We start from the raw sequence: 24,509 nt of genomic DNA, 5'->3' as shown, positions 1-24,509 counted from the left end.
TTACTTCGATACCCCTATGGCTAACCTGAAACCCAAGGAATTTCCATGAGCCGACTCCAAAGGTGCACTTCGCGGGGTTCAGCTTTATCTGGTATTCTCGGAGGATGGTGAAAGTTTCTCCAAGATTCTTCAGGTAGTCGGACGCCTTGACACTCTTTACTAGCATGTCGTCGACGTACACCTCCATGGTGTGCCTGATTTGTTTGGCAAACATCTGATTCACTAGTCTTTGGTACGTGGCTCCAGCATTTTTTAGGCCAAACATCATGACCCGGTAACAGTAGAGCCCCTTATTCGTGACAAAGGTAGTCTTCTACCTGTCTAGGGGATGCATTGCTCTCTGGTTGTACCTAGAGTATGCGTCTAAGAAAGAAAGTAATTCTTGTCCCGCCGTACTGTCCACTAGCTGATCGATCCGAGGCAACGGGAAACTATCTTTCGGCCATGCCTTGTTTAGATCCGAGTAGTCTACACAGACCCACCATTTTCCGTTGGCCTTCTTAACGAGGACCACATTAGCGATCCAATCAGGATAATGTACCTCTTCTATGAAATCGGCATCGAGTAGAGTGGAGACTTCATCAGCTATGGCCTCGTACTGTTCGGTGTCGAATGGTCTCCTCTTTTGCTTTACGGGTTTATAGTCCAGGTCCACATTCAACTTGTGGACCATGACATCTAGAGAGATCCCGAGCATATCTTCATGCGACCATGCAAAAACATCCTTGTGCTGTCGTAGAAAGGTCAGCATTTTTTATCGTTGCTCAGGGTTCAATGAAGTTCTGAGCTGGACAGTTCTACTTGGATTTGCCTCGTCAAGCGGTACTTGCTCCAGATCTTCTACTGACGATTCTTCTGTTGGTCCTCTGGGGTCCAGCATGTTGATGGTAAGTGTTTGCTTAACTGACCCCTTCTTGACTGCTATAGCGTAGCATCTCCGATCTTCGTGCTGGTCACCTCGTAGGCAACCTATCCCGCCCTCAATGGGAAATTTCATCATCAAATGATATGTAGAAACGACTACTCTCATTGCATTGAGGGAAGGTCTGTCTAAGATGACTTTACGTACCGTTGGCACATTAACAACAAGAAAGTCCACCATGAGGGTGACCTGATGTTGTCCTTCTCCCGTAGTCACAGGGAGGGAGATGTCTCCCTCTGAGATCACCCTTTCTCCGGCAAAGCCATGTAGGGGGGTCTTCACAGGTCTAAGGTGAGACCTCGGAATCCCCATCCTTTCAAAGGCTTCAGAATAGATTACGTCTGCCGAGCTCCCGGTGTCGACCAAGATGCGGTATACCTTGCGGTTCACTATGGTCATAATAACAACCAGGGCATCGTTATGCAGATGCTGGATTCCGCGTGCATCCTCTTCAGTGAAGGTCAGAGTGCATGGGCTGACCCGGAGTTCCTTGTTGGGCCGCTCGGTTAAGTGGACGTAATATTTCAAATCAGACTTTCGAGAGTGGGCTTTCCACGCCCTATTAGAGTCTCCTCCACCTGATGAGCCCTCGAAGATGGTATAGATTTCGACGAGCTCTTCCGTGGTATTATTCTGTTGCTCTCGCACTCTCTTCTTTCTAGGTAGTTTTTCCTTCTTTAGTGTATCGGCGTAGGTGTCCCTTCCGAATAAGGGTCTCTATCTCAATTTTGAGATCTACATAGTCAACCGTGTTATGGCCGTGATCTCGGTGGAAGCGACAGTATTTATGCTTGTCTCGATGATTCGGGTCGGCCCTCATACAAACGGGCCAATTCAGCAGCTTTTCTCCTCAGATGTCCAATAGAATCTGCTCGGTGGATGTGTTAAGGGGGGTGTAGGAGCGGAACTTTCCCTCCGGCCTTCTGCTTGGGCGACGATCGCGAGCGGTGCGGTCGTCGGGCCCTTTGTTGGATGGCTGGGATTGCTCGTTCCTAGGCCTCTTCCCTTTACCATTCGGCTCTGCCACTTGGACATTTTTATGGGCATTAGAGAATTCTTCGGGGTTAGTGTATTTCTGAGCTTTGGCAACAAGCTCTCCTAACGTCTCTGGTGGGTTCTTTCCAATGGAGAAGGTGAATTTCCTTTCTTTTAGGCCACTGAACACGGCTACGAGCGCCATCTTATCGTCATAATCTTCTATTAACAGTGCTTCCTCATTGAAGCGAGTGATGTAATCTTTCAATGACCCTTCGGCTCTTGCTTGATATCAAATAAGTGCGTGTTAGGCTTTCAACTTCTCTCATCACTTATGAATTGGATAAGGAATAGTCGACTCAACTCTGCGAAGGAACTAATGAAATTTGGTTTGAGCTGCCGGTACCAACTCCGAGCAGAGCCCGTGAGCTTGATTGTGAACCCTCAGCACATCATGGCATCCGTCACCGTCTGAATCTGCATCCATGAGCGATAGGATTCCATGTACTCAGATGGGTCTCCAGACCCAGAGTATTGGATGACAGGAGGTATCTAGAACCTCTGAGGCATCACCTTGTTCATGATTTTCGAGGTGAAGGGAGGCTCGGTCTCTTCCATCATTGCCTGAACAGCGGAGGGAACTGACGTCGGCTGTTGTTTCTTTTCCAGAGCTAGGAATTTGTCGTTGAGCTCCATAAACCATTTCTCCCAAGAGTCCTTGTTCTCCGCTACAATTTCTTGGGTGTTTTTTTATTTTTGGAGTTCTCCTTCCCCTCCTCCATTCTAGTCGATGATGGAGATCTGTTGGTGTCAGGGCTGAAGTGACCGAAGCATTGGTCGGAGCTTGAGTGGCTGTGTTCCGAGCCGAGACTCTGATTTGGGTCGGAGGAGGATTCTGACCCGAAACTGGCATCTGGGGGTGTTGAGGCGCGTCGGGCCTCATACTCCTCGGTGTGGAGTGAGCTTCCATGACAAGACCGATTGGCTCAGGAACAGGATTTTCCTGAGTCGAGCGTGGTTGCAGTTCCTGTTGCTGCTTCATCCGGTTCACTTCGTCGCGCAGGGCCTGTATCTTATTCGTCACCCGATTGCGAGAACGCTGGGAAGGCCCCGGGGCTGATTCGGCATGAAGTAGTGAGGAGGAGCGAGTCTGCTCATTTGGCTCTGGTTCCACAGCTACTACTTTCTTCTTTCCTCTAGCCATTATGCTCGAGAATAGGAACCTGACCTTTTGTATCAGATTCCCACATAATGTGCCAAAAATGTTGAAGACAAAATCTAGATCACCCTCCACTCCGTGTGACGTACCTCCAAGGGACCCTGGCTAAGCCAGGGGACCCTCCGATGCCTAAGTCAGGTCAAGAAAATCTGAGTCTAAGTTGAAAGGTAGAGGGAAAGTACAAGATGTTGCGTACTTGTAGCAATGAGGTCTCATTGTATTTATACCTGAACATCGGACGGTCTGGGTCCGTTAATCTCGGCACGATTTACTCAATTAATGGGATCTTCGGATCGTGGAGATATCATGTGTAATCTAGGGATCATGTAGCGTATCAATGGGCGAGGTTAGCGGGCACGTCCGTTTAAGGCAGTTTCTTAGTTTAGCGTTTGAGATGTTCCGCCCTGGTCTCGGCTCGAGACATCCTTCTTCGGACGAAGATGAAGATGAGGACGAGGACGATCCCCCGGCTCGGATGTCCTTCTTCAGATGAGGATGAGGACGAAGATGAGCCACCGGCTAAGATGAAGATGAGGACGAGGACGAACCCCTGGCTTGGATGTCCTTCTTCAAATGAGGATGAGGATGAGGATGAGCCACCGGCTCGGACATCCTTCTTCAGAGGAAGAGGAGGATGAGGACGAGGATGGGGCCTTGGTTTAGGTTGTCGTTCATCGGTTGAAGCTTACCTTGCCCAACCTAGGGTTCGGCTCGGACGTCGCTCTCTTTGGTAATGTTCGTCATTTCGGATATTCTTGTGTCTGATCGTACTAAGAAGATGCTGATCCTCGGAACTATAAGGGGCTCGGATCTTCCCATAACAGTACTTAGTTGATTTGTTTGGGAACAATCTATGGGGAACCATACCTTCAAGTCTTGGAAATTGTACATTGCAGTTTATATACCTCCAAAATAATAACTTGAGCAGTACCTTACCCAAACAACTTCTCAGCATTCCCTCTTTGACCGAACTCCGTATTGAAAATAACTCTTTTACCGGTTATCTGCCATTTGAAGTTAGTTACTCGAATGCTCTTGGAAGATTCAGTGTTTCTAATAACAAATTGTTAGGCGAAATTCCAAGCTCGCTAGGCAATTGTCTTGGTTTAGAGTATCTCTGTTTGGATGGGAACTTGTTTCAAGGATCAATTCCTCCAACATTTGCTAATCTAAAAGGCCTTCGACTCCTCGATCTTTCACACAACAACTTATCGGGGAAGATTCCAAGATATCTGGAGAAGTTTGCTCTAGAGTATCTAAATCTATCATTTGACAATTTTGAGGGTGAATTACCAAAACTGGGGGTCTTTAGAAATATCAGTCAAGTTTCAGTGCTGGAAAATAGTAAGCTTTGTGGGGGTATTCCAAGATTACAATTGCGTCCATGCTCTAAACAGGGGAAGTCTCTTGCATCGAAAGTAAAAATCTCAATAATTGTTGTGGTGTGTCTAATTTCGCTCTCATGCTTCTTTACCACTCTTTATTGGGTAAGAAAGTTGAGAAGGAAGCCTTTTACCGCGCCTTTTATGGAGGATCCAAGAAGTAAGTCTTTTGGTCTGTCTTTTTTCGACAGTTCGTCTTTGAAGATGTCTTATGCGGATCTCTTTAAAGCAACAGATGGGTTCTCTCCTACCAATTTGATTGGCACTGGAACATCTGGCTCTGTATATAAAGGGTTTCTGCATTGTAACGAAACTATAGTAGCAGTGAAAGTCTTCAACCTCCAACGGCAAGGAGCTATGAGGAGCTTCATGGCTGAATGCGAAGAATTGAGAAATATGAGGCAACAGAATCTTGTTAATATCTTAACATGTTGCTCAAGCATTGATTTTAAGGGCAATGATTTTAAAGCTCTAGTTTATGAGTACATGTCCAATGGAAGTCTAGATATGTGGTTGCATGAAGATGGCAGTGAGCAGGGGATCAATAGGAACTTGAAGCTTATTCAAAGGCTAGATGTAGCTATAAATGTGGCTTTGTTTTTAGATTATCTATATAATCATGCGTCAATCATTCATCGAGATTTAAAACCAAGCAACATCCTTCTTGATGATGATATGATTACTCGCATGGGTGATTTTGGGATAGCCAGGTGCTTAGATGAGATTGCTCAAACTATGACGGTTGTGATCATGGGATCTGCTAGGTACATCGCTCCAGGTAACAATTTCATCTATTTCCTTTCATAACATATTGAGTCCTAGCCTATTCACAGTTGATTGGACATGCCAAAAAAGTGAGAGTGGGCAAGTGGGCCCACCATGATGTGTATATGAAATTCATTCCGACCAACAGCCTGATCTATGATTTAGGTAGGCAATACTAAGTGAAACTTCTGGGGAGAGGATGCCCACTCTTGTTTTTTTACATGGTCTACTATGATTTTTTAATGAAAATTACTCTTTTACCATTATATGCCTCATCCCAGTTATGTTTAGGGCCTAAAAATCAGACTGACATATGATTTAAGTGAGCCATACCAAAGAAAACAATAGAGGGGGAGAGATGTCATCCCTTAATTTTTGCAGGACCCATTGTAATGGTAATATGAAATCCACTCCACCATTAGATGGGACACTAAAATTTAAGCCTGGAGCCGAAAATCAGTCCCATTTTATGTTCAGGTGAGCCACTTGAAGAGAAATAATTTGGAAGTTAAATGTTGCCTTGTATATTGTTTTTAATTGGTTGGTCCACCTGAATTATAGATGGGGATGATTTTTGGGTCTTGGACCTAAAATGAGATGATGCACTTAGTGGTAGGGGTGGATTTCACATAACATCATGGTGGGGCTCACCTGATTTGAAAACCCGCACAGATGGTCTCCTGCAACCCCCAAACCCCGAAAAAAAAAAAGTTACAGTCCACCCATTCAACTTTTCATGTACTTCAAACATCCAATCCCTGCAATAAGTTAGCCACATCATGAAGATTTCCTTATGCAAAAATCAGTTATGTTCACTAATTGATTGGGTGACCCTTCTAGAATGGTATTTATCAATGGCTAGACATTATTTTCTAGGTGTGACCCACATGATGAGTAGATGGTGTTGATTTTTGCAATAGGTGATACTCATGGTGTGCCCAACCTATTGGAAGGTTTGGATGGCACATTCACTTAATGGGTTGGAGTTATCTGTCCGGTGGACCATAACTTTTGGTCAAATCGGATGGACTTGAAACCTTCTCTCTATCTTATGTTTACACACACCCACATCCCTTGTAATTGTATTAACAGATGAAACATGTTAAAGCTGGAGGGGAGAAGTTGTCAATTATTTTGAAAAAATGTATTCTATTTCCTCCCGTGCCTGCTTGAGTGTGCGTGTAGACAACCAACCATGTGCAAAAGTAAGGTTGGTCCATAGTTTTAAGAGGCATGCCAATTGAGTGGACTGACTTTTGTATGCTCATATATAATTGAGTTCTTTCATTTGAGTAGTAGAGTCCTGTTCAACGTAGAACATCTTTAAAAGAACTTATAAGTTCACAGCACACCAATTGATGTTAGAAATTCTTATCCTTACAATAGCAACAATGCTTAATGCTTATTACTTGTTCAAATAGATTATTCCCTCTCGTCCCTCTCAAAATTCAACCATTGATATTATTTGTATTTAAATGGTCACTTATATTTCAATATAAATTGTATAAATTACAAAATATGCAATGGGCAGTAAACCATCTACACAAGGAGATACTTACAGCTATGGAATCCTTCTATTGGAGATGATCACTGAAAAGCGACCAACTGATGAGATGTCTAAGCGCAATCTAACCCTTCATCATTTCGCTAAGCTGGCTTTGCCTGAACAAGTAATGGAGATTGTTGACCCACGATCGTAGAAGAAGCTGAAGTTATTCAAGGCAATGAAAACCATACCAATACAAGAAATAGAATGCATGATTGCTTAATTTCAATGGTTAAAATTGGTATGTTGTGCTCTTTGGAATCTCCAAAAGAACAAATACAGATGAGAAATGTTGTTGCAAAAATGCATGCAATCAAGGACTTATATCTCGGGGTTGGGATTTCCGAACAGGTTAGGTCACAAATATTAGATGAAAGTTTGTCTTACCTCAGTCATTAGTGTTGAAAAGGAGTTTGTGGTGTTGACTGAATTATTCATGGTGCAGTTGTTGAAATTGGATAGCAATGCTGAAGGAGAAACAGGAAGTACAGAGAGATTGGAGGTAGTTTATTTTCTTCAAGTCGTGGTTGCCTTCTTTCCCTTTCTTGCATATCATGTACCTTTTCAAGCGTCTAGCTGTCATCAGTGGGTTATAGAGCCCGAATGCTCTTCCAACATTGCCATCTTCTTGCAAAATAACCTAGGATTGGGAACGGTTGGACTAGCACAACACTCTCCTCTATTCTGGTTTGTACAACTGCCATATGTGTGTGTGTATCCGTGTGTGTGTGTGTTTTACTATGAGGTCGACCTCATGGGAACTTCCCATGAGGTTGAGCTGCGTGGGCCCCACTATGATGTGTGTCGAACATCTAACCCATCAGTCAAATGCACCATTTCATGGTGGGCCTTGGGCTTAAAAATCAAGTCAATCCATGACTTGGGTGGGCCACATCATATACAACAATTGAGAGGGGTTACTCTACCATTAAAACATCCATAACCATTTTTTGGCCCAAATGTGGTTCACAAATCCAGCCCATCCATTGTGTGTGTCCCACTTGGATGAGGGTCAGACCAGGTTTCAGCAGCATCCAAAACTTAGGTAGCCCCAACCAAGTGCTTTTAAATGTTTTAGGCATGTCATCACATGATTTTAAATGGTATGGCCTACCTGAGTTCCATATATGGCTGATTTTTGGGATATCCCATAACTTAAAGGGGACCTATCAAATTCACAGTGTTGATGTTTGACACATATCACGGTGGGGCCCACTGCCCACACAACTCGACCCCATGAGGTCGACTTAAATAATACCGTTTCCCATATATATATATATATATATATGCTATTTTAGAAGAATGATATTGTGGTATATTGTATTTTAGAAAATTCCTAAATTCTGTTAATATGATTTTTCTTTTCTTTTTTGATATTTCATCCTGACAGAATTCTCAGGTGAGGGATCCCAACTTGTCTCTTTCCCATTTAAATCAAAATAGAATTTGTGTGATAAGTGATTACTCTCATGTAATACTTCAGTTTGATTACTTGCTTTGATTATGCTTCATTGAATTTACTTATTTCATTGTTAATAATTGTTCACATGTATTGATGTTGATATACTATGATATTTGTAATTTAGTTGTTTTATGTACATATTTTGGTAGAACCGTTGAAACTGTAAATGTAATAATTGATGGTGGAAACTAAATATCATACATATATAGCTCAAATATAGTGTTTCCTGGCAACCCCCCGGCAAGGTATACCTAGTTGCCTTGCTTCCAGATGTAAGTTTTACGCATGCTTATCAATAGGTGGATGCCTTCCCAAAGCAGAGGATGCAGGTTGATGTCTTTCTAACTCATGCTGGTGGGTGTATTCTCTACTTGATGCATACATACATTACATATTCATTTAAAAAGATTAAAATGTATTGTATATATATTTTTTTACTATCTTTGATTTTTCATGTAAAAGAACCCTGGTGGGAATTTTCACTGGGCCTAGCCAACTCACCCTTTCTTTATATATATATTTAAAAAAAAAAAAACCATACAAGAGCATGTAGATGTCGCCAAGTCGATGAACGACTCACAAGACACGTAGCCCTATCTCACTGAAGAAGAACTTGCTGCTTTGGAATGATTTCCATTTATTTATTTTGATTTACTTAAAATATGATGGCTGTTTATTTTCTATCGATTCGATTTTGTAGTGAACTTAAAATTGTGATTAAGAGGGTTGAATATTAGATATTTCATTTAAATAAGACCCCAAATGGGTGGGTCATTAGGTGATTATAGATTATTGATATAGAATGGAACTTAGTTCCACATCTTATATATAATGGATGCTTGTGATTATATAAATTTTTGTATACTCAGTGTACTAGTCACGATGCAAAACTCAAGACTGGGATGCGCGCACCTGGTCTTCAAATTTCGGGTTGTGAAAACAGGACCCTACAATCATATCACCATGCTTTCTTATGAAACAACTTGGTGGGATTGATGTAGAGCGGGTCACAAATACTTTCTTGGCAAAGATGGACCAGATAAGGCTTGATCGGAGGCAAAAGTGATCAGAACCGTCAAAACCATAAAATAGTCGTATCTTGCAAACCGGAATAAGTTTTTTGATGTATCATATATGATTTTGGGTAGAAGAAGCTACTTTAGCCAACCAACCCTTATGTCAGGTTGCCCAAGCTGAATTTGTAAGATTCGATCTGATCACGGTCAAAATTCCCTTTTATTTGTATTTTCACTACAAATAGAAGGTTTTAATTTGATTATAACTTTTGTTCTTTTGTGTTTTAGGAGTCATGCTTGACATGAAAAGATCTTAGAAAAATTAGGAGAATAACATGGTTAGGCCAAATTGGAGACTATTTTTTTTTTTTTGCTAAAAACCATAAAGTCTACTAGGAATGATGGGTTGGGCTTGAGCTCTGCCCATTATAACCAAACTGTTTAACCATTTTTTGAGATCATTTTAGAGCATAAGACAAAAAATTAATCATATACAAAGGTCAAATGGACCACACCACATACATAAGCTGGGATAATGATTTTCACCGTTAAAAGATTCGTAGGGACCACCATAATATTTATTTTCCATCCAACCTGCTCATAAGGTCACACGGACATGGATGAAATGAAAAACAAATACCATATTGATCCAAAACTTCTATGACCCCAAAAGGGTTTCAATGGTAAGCACTTTAGAACTTGCTGACGTCAATACATGGGGGTGTGGCTAGTGCTTAGTGGTGTCAATGGGCCGGGCTTGGTCCTGCTAAAATCAGAATTTTGAATAGGGCTGGGCCAAAGACCCCACCTGAACAGTTCAAAATTCAGGCTGAGTCCAACCCCAGGCCCGGCCCGTTGACAGCCCTACTAGTGCCGTGGAGTGCCATTTGCGGTGAACGTGCATGTGACCCGCCCCATCCATTGGATGTACCACCTCATTTCTCAACCTGGATTTCAAAATTCAGAGCAATCCAGAAATAATGTGGGACCGCATCATAAGGAACAGTGTAAGCTCTTGCTTGAAAGCTCTAAATTCTCATTCTGTGGCCCACATTACTTTTAAAATTGATATATATATTGTTGAGGTCAAAATTTGGATCACCCTCCACTCCGTGTAATGCTCCTCGAATGGACCTTGGTCCTGCACAAAGGGTGAGCAAAGGAGACCTTGGCTAAGACAGGGGACACTCCGATGCCTAAGTCAGGTCAAGGGAACCGGGGTCTAAGTCGAAAAGTAGAGGGAGAGTGCGAGATGTGGTGTCCTTATAGCAATGGGGTCTTAATGTATTTATACCTAACTATTGGATGGTCTGAGCCCGTTAATCTCGGCACGATTCACTCAATCATGAGGATTTTCGGGTCGTGGAGATATCATGCGTAATCTAGGGATCGTGTAACGTATTAACGGGCGAAGTTGGCAGGCACATCCATTTAAGGCTATTTCGTAGTTCATCGTGCGAAATATTCCGCCCTAGCCTCAGTTCGGGACATCCTTCCTCGGACGAAGGTGAAGGTGAGGACAAAGACGATCCCCCCGGCTCGGATCAATATGAGCATGGTCTCTCGGCTCGGAGACAGTTCCCTCGGTTCGGGTACTTTGATGTTGTTATCTTCTTCAGCGTTTATTATTTCAGGTGTTCTTTGATCCGAAAGGACTTTGAAGACGCTGGTCCTTGGGACTATAGCTGGCTCGGATCTTCCCATAACAGAAGCCATGTCTTACAGAGCGAGTCGCGGCACTAGGACGTTTCATATCCAGAGCAATAGATAAGTGCATCCCCTTCTTCCAACAGTTGAAGGGTCATAAGAAGGCAGAGTGGACGTCTGAATGAGAATAAGCCCAACACGTCACGCACCACGCTGGGTGTGCAGGCAACACAAACACGAGGAGATCGGAGGAATGTATCAGAATTCGTTTTGCCTCCGTCGCAACGCAAGATGTAGCGTGTCTCGCCACCCGCGGAAGCGGATTGCGTACTGAGTAACTTTCGGCTCAGAGGTTACGTCCTTCTAAGCCCGTTCGATCGTTGTGTTGACCGACTCTCCTCTCAGGTAAGTTCTTTAGAGGCCTGAGGTTTCGGGTCAAATGACTAAGTGGACCATCGAACTTAGCGAGTTCGACATCCAGTTTCATCCAAAGACAACGATCAAGGGTCAAGCTGTGGCCGACTTCATTGTCGAATTCACTACACCAAACGATGAAGATATCAGTACTGAAGTCAGAATGACTCCACCTGTCCCCCCAGGTGATCAAAAGGAGACATCAGATCCAAGATGGGTTCTTTAAGTGGATGGGTCATCCAATATCAAAGGAGCTGGGGCCAGAATTGTCCTGATCGCACCTGATTTCACAACTATCCAGTACGTGATCAGGCTCGGATTCAAGGCCTCAAACAATGAGGCGGAATACGAGGCTTTACTAGCTGGACTCAGATTGGCAGCAAGTATGGGTGTTCAGTCTCTTCAGGTCCAATGCGACTCTCAGCTGGTGGTAAACCACATTTTTACTGAGTACGAAGTAAAGGAGACAAGAATGATTGCTTATCTTGACGAGGCGAGGAAATTGATCAAAAGATTTTGGAGTTGCACTATCCATCAGATCCCGAGAGCGGAAAATTCATGGGCCGATGCCTTAGCAAGGCTTGCCTCAGCTGTAGAGGGGAAGATCCCTCGAGTCATTCCTGTTGAGTTCATAGAACATCTGAGCATAGACAAGGCAGAGAAGAAGGAAATTAATCCAGTACACGCTAATCCGAGCTGGATAGACCCGATCTTTAACTTCCTCATGTCCGGTGCGATCCCCTTAGACAAACTGGAAGCCAGGCGCCTGAGAGTTCGAGCAGCACGATACGTCATCCTGGACGGTATCCTATATAAAAAAGGGCATTCTCAGCCCTACCTCAGGTGTCTCCGACTCGATGAGGCAGAATATGTCATTTGAGAGATTCATGAAGGAATTTGCGGAAATCATTCCGGTAGCCGAGCCTTAGCCTTGAAGATACTCCAACAAGGATATTTCTGGCCAACTATCAAGGAGGATTCTAAAAACTAAGTTTAGAAATGCGACAAATGTCAACGTTTTGCAATCGTGCCAAGGCAACCCGCAGAAGAAATAACTCATATGAGCGGTCCCTAGCCGTTCGCCCAGTGGGGAATTGACATCATCGTCCCTCTGCCCACAAGAAAAGGGCAAGTCAAGTTCGCCATCGTTGCGGTCGACTACTTCACTAAGTGGGCCGAGGCCGGGCTTATTGCCAAAATCACAGAACAGAAGGTGATTGACTTTGTCTGAAAAAACATCATCTGTCGGTTTGGGATTCCACGCACCATCATGTCAGACAATGGCCGGCAGTTCGACAACGACAAATTTCGAAACATGTGTCAAGGACTCAGCATCACAAATGCATATTCTTCTCCTCAACACCCCTAATCCAATGGACACGTAGAGGCAGTCAATAAAGTTATCAAACATCATCTTAAGACGAAATTGGAAAAAGCGAAAGGCAGCTGAGCCGAGGAACTCCCATTCGTTCTCTGGGCCTACAGGACCACGGCTCAGTCCTTAACTAGAGAAACTCCATTCTCACTCTCTTATGGCTCGGAGGCAATAGTGTTAGTTGAAATTAGCCTCCCTACGGCTCGGGTTAAGAATTACTAAGAAAACCAGAATTCCTAGCAGATGGCGGCTAACCTGTACTTGCTTGAAGAGGTCAGAGATATCTCAAAGCTCCGAGTCGCAGCTCAGCATCAACAGGTTGCGCGATTCCACAATTCGAAAGTCAAGACCAGGCGGTTCCGACCAGGAGACTTGGTCCTTCGCCGGGTATTCCAGAACACCACTGAACCGGGGGCTAGGACACTCGGGCCTAACTGGGAAAGGCCTTACCAAGTCGTCCAGTCGCCCAAACCAGGCTCCTACCACTTAGAAGACCTCGAAGGTCATCAGCTCCCCCACCATGGAACGCCGAGCACTTGAGGGTTTACTATCCGTGATGAAATAGCCTTTCAAGGCTCTCAATAAATGTACGTCTCTGAGCGACAAGCCTTCAAGGCTCTCGGTAAATGTACGTCTCCGAGCGATAAGTCTTCAAGGCTCTCAACAAATGTACGCCTCCGAGCGACAAGCCTTTGAGGCTCCTAATAAAATTCACCTCTTCTTATCTACATGAACAAATTATGTACTAAGGAAAAGTCACCTCTCATATGCAGAGGCGGACTAAACAAACTAATCCCTTGGAAAGGGTTAGAGCGTTATCCCACTAAAACTTGACAAGGAATCCCCTCTCAGTTAGGGGAAAAGCCAAAAGATGACCTGACTCCTCCACATAAGAGTCGGCTCATCGCTCGACTAGCGGATGAAGAGGATTCTCACCAATCGTGGGACGAGCCGACCCCAGCGGGTTCGGACTCAATAATGAACTGGCCATTAAGGCTTCAAAAATTTTACGAAATGGCATCGGGAGGAGCTGGCCTGTCAAAGGGTCGGCTCGGCCATGCCTTGAAATGAATCGACCTATCGACAATCAACATTCAAACATTCAACATTCAAAAATTAATTATGAATTAACATATAAAAGAAGAATTGCCATTCATATGCCCTCTCCAGAGGGTCAAAAATCATCATTCATGTACCTTCTTTTGAAGGTCAAAAAGTAACCAAAGAGAAGTTTCGACAAGTTCAAAAAAAAGGGGGGGAGGCGAATGATCCGATCTACGTAGTCGGGGCTAGGGAGCTGGGGCCTTCATCCGGGCAGACGCTGTTGGTAGGCTTCTCCCCTGCATCTTCAAGCAACAAAGTCTCTAAGTTAAGGTCTAGGTAAAACTCCTAAACCGCCTAAATAGAGGCATCGAAGATACAGTTGTAAAACTTAGTGGCTTCGGCATCCCTCTCCTTTGATGCCTTGAAGGCGTCCACTGCAGCAGCCACCGATGTAGCCATGGAGGCTTCGTTTTTGGCCCGTTGAGTCTCCCTTGCTTGGGAGATGGCTCGGCCCTGCTCTTCTGCCACCTCAGCTTTAGTCTGCTCGAGGAATTCACCCAATCGAGCATTCTCCTTTGCCAGCGAGTCCGCGTGAGGCTTGGCCTGGGTCAGTTCGGCAGTTGCAACATCACACCGACCTTTGAAGTCATCTGCGACTCCCTGTAGCTGCAGCCCTTTAGCTTCAAGGTTAGTCACGACCCCTTGCAGACGGAGATCCCTAGCCTTCCCATCTTTAAGCTACCGACGCAGCTCACCCTGCTCAAGTCGAAAAAAGGTGGCCTCATCCCGCAAGACCCCCACTTAATGCTTGAGGGCCTCCACTTTAGCCTCCCTCTTTTCCAACTCTCGAGCTGATAGGAGCTTCGGGACAGACTGGACAAAGACAAAAGAACAAGCATTCAAAAATAGTAAGTGCAAAAAAGTAAGGAAAGTTGATAGAAATACCGTGTAAAATATGGAAGTCATGTCTTTCAAGAAGGAGCTGTCCAATTTTCTAAGGAGGCGGGCTATATCCTCCTCTGGGGCGTGTTTGGTAGCCCAAGGCATCAGGCAAGATAGGTGGTAGCCTGGTTCAAACCTTCCACTACTCGTTCCCACCTGGGCCGAGCCTACTGCCTCTACGAACCCAGTCCTGCTACCAGCCGAGGTCTGAGCCTCAGCCCCGAGGTTATCTCCAGCCTCGGGAGGGGTGATCATGGCATCGGCCATCCGAACGGCCTCCTCCCGCTCGGATGATGAAGGAATAGCTATGCAGGGGGCTGCAGGACAAGCTTCCTCGATAGGGGGAACGGCGGTGATCGGAAGAGGAGTTATGGTCACTGTTGGAGGAGTTTTTGTTGCTAGAATCAGAACAATGATTACTGGAGTTGGAACAATAGCTGCTGGAACCTGCGTATCGGCAAGCACCACAGCAGGAACCTGCATATTGGCAAGCACCACAGCAGGAGTCGCGGCAATCGAAACTACAGTAGAAGGGCCCTCCCCACAAGGGGCGGCCTGCCTCTTCCGAGCAGTAGTCTTTGTCCTCGACTCGGTCCTCAACATCTCCTCTGCTGTTGGAGCGACTTTCCTCCTCCGAGAACCAGATGCCTCGGCCATGCCTGCGTGATTTAGTTTGGCCACTCTAGAAGGGGATGAAAGTAAAACTTACTGAAAGTAAAACTTACTGAAAGATGTCGGGAGAGGTGGGGACTTGCAAAGCCCCGACCGGTGAAGGTTGGTGGCTGTGATCAGGTCCGACCAAGACCAAAGCTCTCTCGATCGCGCCTTAGCCTTAGCAACGCAGTTTTTCTAGTCCAAGGTGGGGAGTGGCGTGCCCCTCGAAAAATCTACAAGGATAAAGGAGGGCTTCAGTCAGACTGGAGTAAATAAAAGGGGTGAAGGAAAAAATGTTTAAAGTCCGACCTGATTTTGAGAATCGGGTAGGGACCCGAGTTGTCAGAGTCCCGAGCTCCGCCGCTGGCACCTCCTACATGCCCGCAGCCCAGAACCATTTGTTTTTCCAGTCCTTGTTGGAAGACGGAAGATTCATCACCAACCCCGATCCTTTGTTGCCTCGGGTCGCGAAGTAGTACCATGGTTCTTGACTGTCGTGCTTAACCAGGTAAAAGCTAATCAGCTATTCTGGAGTCAGCTCCAGATTCACGACTTGACACCAGATGATAAAGGAAGAAATTAACTTAGCCAATATTCGATGTCGAATTCACCGAGCTCAATGGCCCACTTGGTTAGGCGCCTGGATACCTTGGGCTTCTGGAGTACCTGCCACAGTGGTGAATCAGTGAGGACGATTATGGAGTGTGCCTGGAAGTATGGGCGTAACAGTTGTGCGGACACAACCAGTGCTAGTGCAAGCCTTTCCATGCCTGGATACCTTATCTCCATTAGGACTAGCGTGTAATGATCCTAAAAATTTTGTGCTATTCTTTCCTTAGTAGTTTTTAGAGTAATTAGCGCTATACTCGATTGCTTGTGAAATCTGCATCAATCACTTTAAATTGTATCTGCATGACTCAAAACCTGTAGATTAGTTAGCGCTATGTTACTCTGAAATTTGGGATCCATTGCTAAATCCAGTTGTTCTTGAAAATTTTTGGAAGTTCTGGATCGGACCTGGACCGCGCGTCGAAAGTCCGATAGCGATGATCTTAGGCTGTTGTGGTCACCATGTTGGACTTGACCATCACCTCAAAAATCAAGTCCATGTGATGTTCTGGGTCGATTTGATTGAGTTCGGAGTGAAGAGTGTGAGAACGGTTGGAAATTTAATAAGATTTTATGAAATCTGAGTCGTGTCGCTTGCGCGACGATTTTAAGCAATCTGACCGTTGGATTCTGACCCAATTTCACCCTCTGATCAGGGAAGGTGGCCCAGGCATGTCCTTGTGCTTGTGGACCTGATCGAGATTCGGTGACCGTTGAATTGAGTGTGGTCCGCCACGGCTGATCTGAAGATCCGGTTGGTACGAAAACTCAGCTTGACCTAGATCCATGGTCAGTGAGCTTAAGTCCGACCTTTCGTGGTAATAGGCCCACCGGAAGTGCTTCGTTGGATCGTGAGAGGCCGGTTTTGGTTATACCCTAAGTATACCTTGGCCCTGGGGTTATTTTCATCAATGTTAGGCCTATTTATAGACCTTAAAACCCTAGCTCTCTTTTCCATACGAATTTCCTAACCCTAGCTAAGAAAGAGAGAGAAAGTGAGAGAGAAGTTGGTGAATCATCTTAGATTCTTTCCTGTTCTTCTTCTTCCTTAAACCTTCACTTTTGAATCATTATTCCGACGATTTTGAGTTCATCTTTGGGTAAGTTAACCTAACCCTAATCTGTGTTAGAGCTTAGAATAGTCTTTGTGATGTTGTAGCTCATTTCTATTCTTACTTTAGGTTATCTTGTCGCCGTTGACGAAGACGTATCGTCTGAAATCAGTTCAGTGTTCTTTTCTAGATTAAGGTGTGGACTTTAATCGTATAGGTTATGGTTTTCAAGGCTTTCAATGCCAGTGAATGGTTTTTTCTTATTTTGGATGAGATTTCACATGCCAAATGTTATGTTTACTTTGCGTTCTTGATATGCATGTGTTATATTGAGATTTGTGTATTCTATGTGTATGTATAAAGTACTGTATGCGTATAAAATATGCACATGTGTTTGCCATGATTATTTGTCATGTATTTTTGCTAGATGTATGTGTGTCAACTCCTTGGCAAAAGGAATTGTCCAAATGCGTGTATTTCAACATACGTCATGTATGTTGAATTATGTATTCTAAGTGTTTGTAGAAATGTCTGAATGATCTAAAGTGTAATATACCAACCTAGTATAGGCATTGAGAAGCGATTCTCAACTCTCCCACTAATGTGTATGATTTCCTTCTTGTAAGTTACATTCCTTGTTGTTTAATTTCAAGTATTACTTATGTGAAATTCCATGTTAAGTTGATATTCTTTAAATGCTCATGTACCATATGATTTGAGATGTCGTTTCATTACTATTTTAAATTATTGATATCAATATCTGTTATAGTGGAATGTGTTTGGGACTATGAATAGTCCAGGAAATCGGTAATCAACCTTACGTTCGTGGCTGAGGTTGCTTTCGCCACGTAAGACGTGATTAGACGAACCCGAGTCGTATTAGAGTTGTCGGCAGTGGTTTGGCCACGCGGAGTGTTTGCGCACTCTATGTCGTTCAACCCAACGTGCGCTCGTGCTAGTCGAGTTCGTCAAGTAACTTGATTGTCCGATGTATGTTCACCATGTATGGACACTACTGTTTGAATCTAGGGTACCAAACTTACCGATGAAATTCTATTAACCATGGTACCTTGATCCGCTAAGACTCATGAGCCGGACATGGTGGTATGGGACACCATGGTTGAGCTATCGGCCTACGCTGGGGTGACGAGCCTCCCCATAGTGACCAGTGAGCAACTAAACTCGTGAGCCAATTATGGTGGTATGGGACACTATATTCGTGCTGTCGGCCTGTATTGATTGGTGATGAGCCCTTTGTAATGACCTCGAGCATGCCCGGATACCGCATTGAGGTGACGAGCCTTAGTGTAGTAACGAAGGTATGATAGGCGTGCATTGATTAGTGACGAGCCCTTTGCAACGACCTAAAACCATATGATCGTATGAGATGTCTAGGACTAACGACCCTAGAATGGATCACTGTTTGGATGGTGATACGAGGAAGGTACCTTAGCTTCCCAATCCTGCTGTATGAAAAGGACTAATAACAACTTGGTAATCATATTCATGCATCGCATTTGCATGTGCTTTGTAGACGTGGCGCACTTTGAGGCGATGTCATGCGTAACGTAAGATGAATACGTTGAGGGTGTACGCGTGAGGGCATGCATCATTCTGCATGCATCCTTGCATTAACAAGAGTACTTAGGACATGTTTAGTTGCTCTACTTTATCATTACTACTTGATTGAACTGATAACATGTTAACCTATGCTTTATTGTTCCATTGAGTTGATCACTTACTCCCACGTTCTGGGGCAGTGTTAAACACCCACCAGACTCTGTCTAAGCTGCTGATGTTGCAGATGTTGATGCGACTTCTGAGGCAGAGCGGGAGCTTGATGATGATGAGGTTGCTTTCTCTTTTATGTAGTTTTCAGATGGGTTCTAGTGAGCCTTATTCTGATGCGCGGGATGCTGGGATTTCTTTTGAGAATTAAATGATGTAATTTGATACTTGTAATTTTGATAGCAACACTTACATTACGACCTGGTATGTGTATGTATTTTAGGGATTCACACATGTACACATATATTTCTTTAAGTCTTCCGCTTGCTTTCTTCACTTATCCCTAAATTATATCTGCACTTTGGCTTAATCTATTCCATGTTTTATGCACTAATACAGACAACATACATCCATCATTAAATATGTTGCATAAGTGATGTTTTGGAACTCGGGAGCTGAGTTATGCTCGACCCCCGAATTTCAGGACGTTACCCTCCGAGGCCCGCCCACTCGCTGGCATCTCGGTGGCTTCAGTAGTTGTGGTTCGGGGGGCTTGAGCGGTTTTCTTTTTGCCACCCTAACGTGTCCGAGCCCCCGTCTCCTTTGATTTTCTGGGCAGGGGGAATAAGGGCACAACTTCAAAGGGGCCTTCTGAGGCCCCTCTCCCGCCATCAGAACTCCCCGACTCAAAATCATTATCATAATCCCGAACGGTCTCCAAGTCAGATGACATCTTAAAAGAAAGGAATATGGAGTGGCACAAGGAAGGAGACTCATCGGACGATCACCGGGAATCGCTTTTGCCGAAAATGCCTGGTCGGTCGGAATCGCCTGTCAGAAAATCTTGACCGGTCGATATCGCTCTCACCGAAAATTGCCTCCTCCGGTAACAACTCAAACACAAAGCGCAGAAGGAAAATAGAGGTCTCCGAAGGAGGCTTATATAGACCTTGCCAAATCTCTGCATTAATGACAAGAAATGATGGCCGCAGCCGAATCGTCGCGAGCCAATTTTGGAGCTTACGTGGCCACACACTATTGGCTCGGGCTTTGTCGAACAGTACGCCTCTGACATTGAGCGGCGTGCTCCGGATAAACGAAATGATGCCCAAATAATGAAGGCTCTGTCTGAAACACTAATCAGGGTATACCTGCAATCATTCTGACGATTTGAAATCATAACCGTGACTACGAGTTCATCCCACATAGGTCCGCAGATGAAGAGCCTCGACGGTATGCCTTCTTGGCGACTGGGAGCCATAATTGCAGATGAGGTGGCCGATCTTCCATGTGCTTACTCTCCGAGCCCGTAGCCGACCTCGAAGAGTAGGGGGCTTATGTTATGGGAAGATCCGAGCCCGTCATAGTTCCGAGGACCAGCGCCTTTGTAGTCCAATCGGACGAAAGAATACCCGAAATAATGATCACTGATGAAGAGAGTAACATCAAAGCACCTGAGTCGAGGGAACGACCTCTAAGCCAAGGGCTCATACTCATGCGAAGAAGGACATTCGAGCCAGGGGATCGTCCTTGTTCTCATTTTCACCTTCATCCGGAGGAGGATGTCCCGAACTGAGACCAAGGCAGAACATCTCAGACGCTGAACTAAGGAACCGCCTTAAGTGGACATACTGCTAAACTAAGAAATTGCCTTAAGTGGACGTGCCCGCCAACTTCGCCCATTGATGTGCTGCACGATCCCTGGATTATGCACGATATTTCCACAATCCAAAAATCTTCCTAATTGAGTAAACCGTACCAAGGTATAAATATATCAAGACCCCATTGCTACAGGTACGCGACATCTCGCACTCTCCCTCTACTTTTCGACTTAGACCCCAGTTCCCTTGACCTGACTTAGGCATCGGAGGGTCCCCCAGCTTAGCCAGGGTCTCCTTTGCTCACCCTTTGTGCGGGACCAAGGTCCATTCGAGGAGCATTATACGGAGTGGAGGTTGATCCAAATTTTGACCTCAACATATATATATATATATATATATATATATATATATGTATATATAGCATGCCTGGTGGAATTGACCTGATTTTTGGGATGAGGGCCACATCCGATAAGATGGATCTTATGAATGTATAGTCACTCCCTCCAATCTAAGAAAGTCATGCCTCCCTGAGCAGTTAGAGTAGTAGAACTCATTGTAGAACTGCTCTGCATGAGAGAGGGAATTGAAGAAAAAAAGAAAGAAAGAAAGATAGGTTGGAAAATATGCATCTCTTCTTCCTTAGTATGGAAAGGGAAGAGAATATGAAACCTCATTCTAAAACTTGTATAAGATTATGTAATATTATGTATTACTAGCCTCTTGCAATTCATCAAATGGTTAAAAAGAGGGTTTTCTCCATTAATAAGAGAGAACTCGCCAACTGAATGATGGGACAGTCATTTATGAGTCTTAAGGCAAACCGAATGATGGGATCCGCCGTTAGCTACTCAAACGATGCTAAGAGCCAAAAAAATGTTTTAAGTACCGAGTTGATATTTGTGTTTATCCACATCTGTGTGACCTTATATATCTACTGGTTGGATAGCAAATAAACATTAGAGGACTTTATAAAGTTTTTAACAGGGGTCATTTGTTGAAATCAAGTGGCTTTAATTAATTTATGCTGAATAGGGGGATTGACGAACGTTGATCCCATCAAGAAAATTTTGATTTTTCTTCTATGCTAGCTGTATATTTTTTGGTAGAGATGTACACGAGTTGAAGCCAGTCAATCTTGGAACAGGTCGTCCTGACTTGGCTAGTTGACAACTTCAGCTCGAACTCGGCTTGACTCAATCCTCAAGCTTGACTAGCCAACTCGGCTTAGTTCGATTAGAAGCTCGAGCTAAGTTTGAGCCTATGTGATATTTTCTCAAACACATAGATTGTATTTTCAATCTACCATACTTTGAGTGCAAATCAGGAAGGGCATTTTTCAGACATTTCATCAAACATTCAATAAGTAACATCAAGATTAAGATACGAGGGTAGACCTATAATTTATTTTTTATTTTTTTTTGGATTTATTCCTTAAATCTTTCCTCGAATACTTATTTTGAGAATACCCTGATGTGAGGGCAGTCAAAGAAACAACACTTTGTTGAGACATTTCATTAAACACTCGGTAAGCATCATCAAAATCAAAATGACAGAGTCACTGAGTCAATTTGATTCAAGTTGATTCTAGTAAGTTCCAAAGCCTTTTCTTTTTATATTTTCTCATGCTTTTTATTAAACAACCCGAAATCTATGCGGCAAACGGGGTAGATCGACCTATTGTTCATAGTGTTGATTCGTGAAAAGTTTTGGAGAATAGATGAAAGCTTTGAGTGGGATCTCTTATCGTAGATATCAGCATGGGGCCGTTTGGCTATGTCATTCAAAATAAGTTCATATCATATGTTTCTTAAAGTCAAAATACATTAGGGCCTCGAATTCTAAAGTGATCCGACCACCGGGCAAGCCACACTGATCAGAGTAAATCTCGGTCATTATTTTGTATAATCATTGATTCAATGGATTTTTCAATATTTTAGATTGATCTACATTATTAATATTGACCGTGGATTAGATCTGGGATATTACCCAAAATTTTATGTGGATCTGATTGGTGGGTTGTCTACAATGATCAAAGAATAGAATTAATGATAAATTATGCCGTATTATGATTGTAGATCTCGGATGGTCCAAATCTGAGCAATCCTTTGGCTTTTCCCAAACTTGATGTTGCGAAAACCAATGGATGGTTTGGATTCAAACCATGTGAGAGGAAAACTCATGAAAACTAAGACAATAGGGAAAAAGAAAACCTAAGTTTTGTGAAAATTAGATTGTGTAATTGAGTATAGTTGACCTCGGTCGATTTGATCAAAAGAAGCTTTGATCGATCGAAACATGTCAAAATATGTCCATTGACTTAAGTTGTAAATTTCTAAAGTTTTTTATATGATCAATCTATAATCAATTCGATCAAGGGTCTTCGATTTGGCTTGATCGATTGACAAGTTCGATCGACAGATCCTTGTGCTGAACTATCAGATTCTAAAAGAAAATAATTAGATTTTTAAGTTATAATACACATACATAATCTTGGATTAATTATAAATAAATGAATGAAAGTGGATCATCTTGAGTTGATAAAGGTGTGCCTCATTGGATGGAATAGTTGGATCAAATTTATGATTTGTTTAAATTATTTAATAGGGATCTTAGATTCAAACTTGTACGCATGTTCAATGGATTTATCTATACCAAGTACAGGTGAGTGAATCCCAACATGTCTCATCTTTGTATGATTAAGAGGGATTGATTGCTATGGTTGTTGTATTGTGATGTTAATTGATGTATGAATGTTTGTGTTGAACTACCAATTCTATGAATTGCTTATATGGACATGAATATCATTACAATCATAAATTTATAGTTTCCTCTCATATGAAGAGATGCATATGACAATTTTCTATGTCTATGCAATGTGCATTAAGCATACATTACATGTATTACCTAATGCTACTGTGCCGATTATTATAAGCCTGCTCTTTATGACTTGAATGCACACCTCGTGTTTGGATTTGTGGAAGATCTCCCTGTATGGTTTCCTGATAGAATCATTACTGGATGACCACTACTAATGGAAACCTACTTAAGGAGTAGATGTGAGCCTTGCCTATATCTACCTGATATGATAGAAGCTTGCCAAGTGTAGATGCGGGTTGACGAATATTCAACTTAAGCAAGTGGATGATTATCCCACTTGATGCATACATCTCATGCAATCTCTGCATTCATACGCATATCTGCATACATGTACTTTGATTGTTGTTTGTACTATCTTAATTGTACTGACAATGAACCTTGACGGGTTCACTCATTGGGCCCGACCAACTAACGTTTGTTGAATGACAACCATACAAAAGTGATGGAGATCGAAGATGAAAATCAGATGCCAGAGAATGAGACCGATAATGCAGATGACTTATAGGATCAGTGGCCATATTTATCTGAGGATGAACTTGTTACGATGAATTAACTGAATGGATTGTTGACATCAACTACTTATTTTGACTATGATTTATATTGTTAGAGTATTTGTTTCTAGACATTTATGACAGATGATTGTTGATAATTATATTTAAATAAAGTCCCAAATGGATGGACATAATTAAGTTATCATATTTAGGGCTGTACACGAACCGAGTTAGCTCAGTTAGCTCGCTCGACTCAACTCGCAAAAAGCTCGATTCAACTGAGTTCGAGCCAAGTTGAGCTAATTTTTTGAGCTCGAAAAAATTTCGAACTAAGTTCGAGCTTGCTCAAGCTCGACTCCACTCGAATTGAACCCAACTCAAATTAAACTCGGATCGAACTAGTTCGGTGACTCTGTTACTTTGATATTGATGTTGCTCACCAAGTGTTTGATGAAATGCCTCAACGAAGTGCGGTTGGTGGCAAGGAAGGTAGGTATTGAAACAACTACCCTTTTTTCTTGATTTTTATGTTTCTTAGAAGGTGTTTGATGAAATACCTATAAAACCATTGCTGCTATTTTACATACAGTGAGACTTTGAATGTACAATCCATGTGTTTGTGAAAATGATGCACAGGTGAACTCGGCTCGAATTAGCTCGAGTTGCTGACCGAACCGAGACCCTTGAATTTTAGATCACATGGTTCCCATGATCCATTAGATATGAAAATTTATACCAAGCCTATGTATCATAAATTAACTATACACATCGAATTTCAGCCCTTAGAT

General features: G+C 43.2%; 1 protein-coding gene across 1 annotated transcript; it reads left to right on the top strand.

Moving 5' to 3' along the window:
- The first annotated feature begins 3,453 nt into the window (after window positions 1–3,453).
- LOC131254217 (probable LRR receptor-like serine/threonine-protein kinase At3g47570) lies at window positions 3,454–5,305 on the top strand. The gene is made up of 3 exons (XM_058255215.1): window positions 3,454–3,593; window positions 4,138–4,368; window positions 4,690–5,305. Exons 1-3 carry the CDS (start codon window positions 3,454–3,456, stop codon window positions 5,303–5,305), a joined length of 987 nt encoding a protein of 328 aa, XP_058111198.1.
- The last annotated feature ends 19,204 nt before the right edge of the window (window positions 5,306–24,509 follow it).

Source organism: Magnolia sinica, chromosome 8 (assembly GCF_029962835.1).
Source record: "Magnolia sinica isolate HGM2019 chromosome 8, MsV1, whole genome shotgun sequence".
Lineage (NCBI taxonomy): Eukaryota > Viridiplantae > Streptophyta > Magnoliopsida > Magnoliales > Magnoliaceae > Magnolia > Magnolia sinica.
Note: the sequence above shows the minus strand (reverse complement) of the source record. Positions and strands in the feature narration are given on the sequence as shown.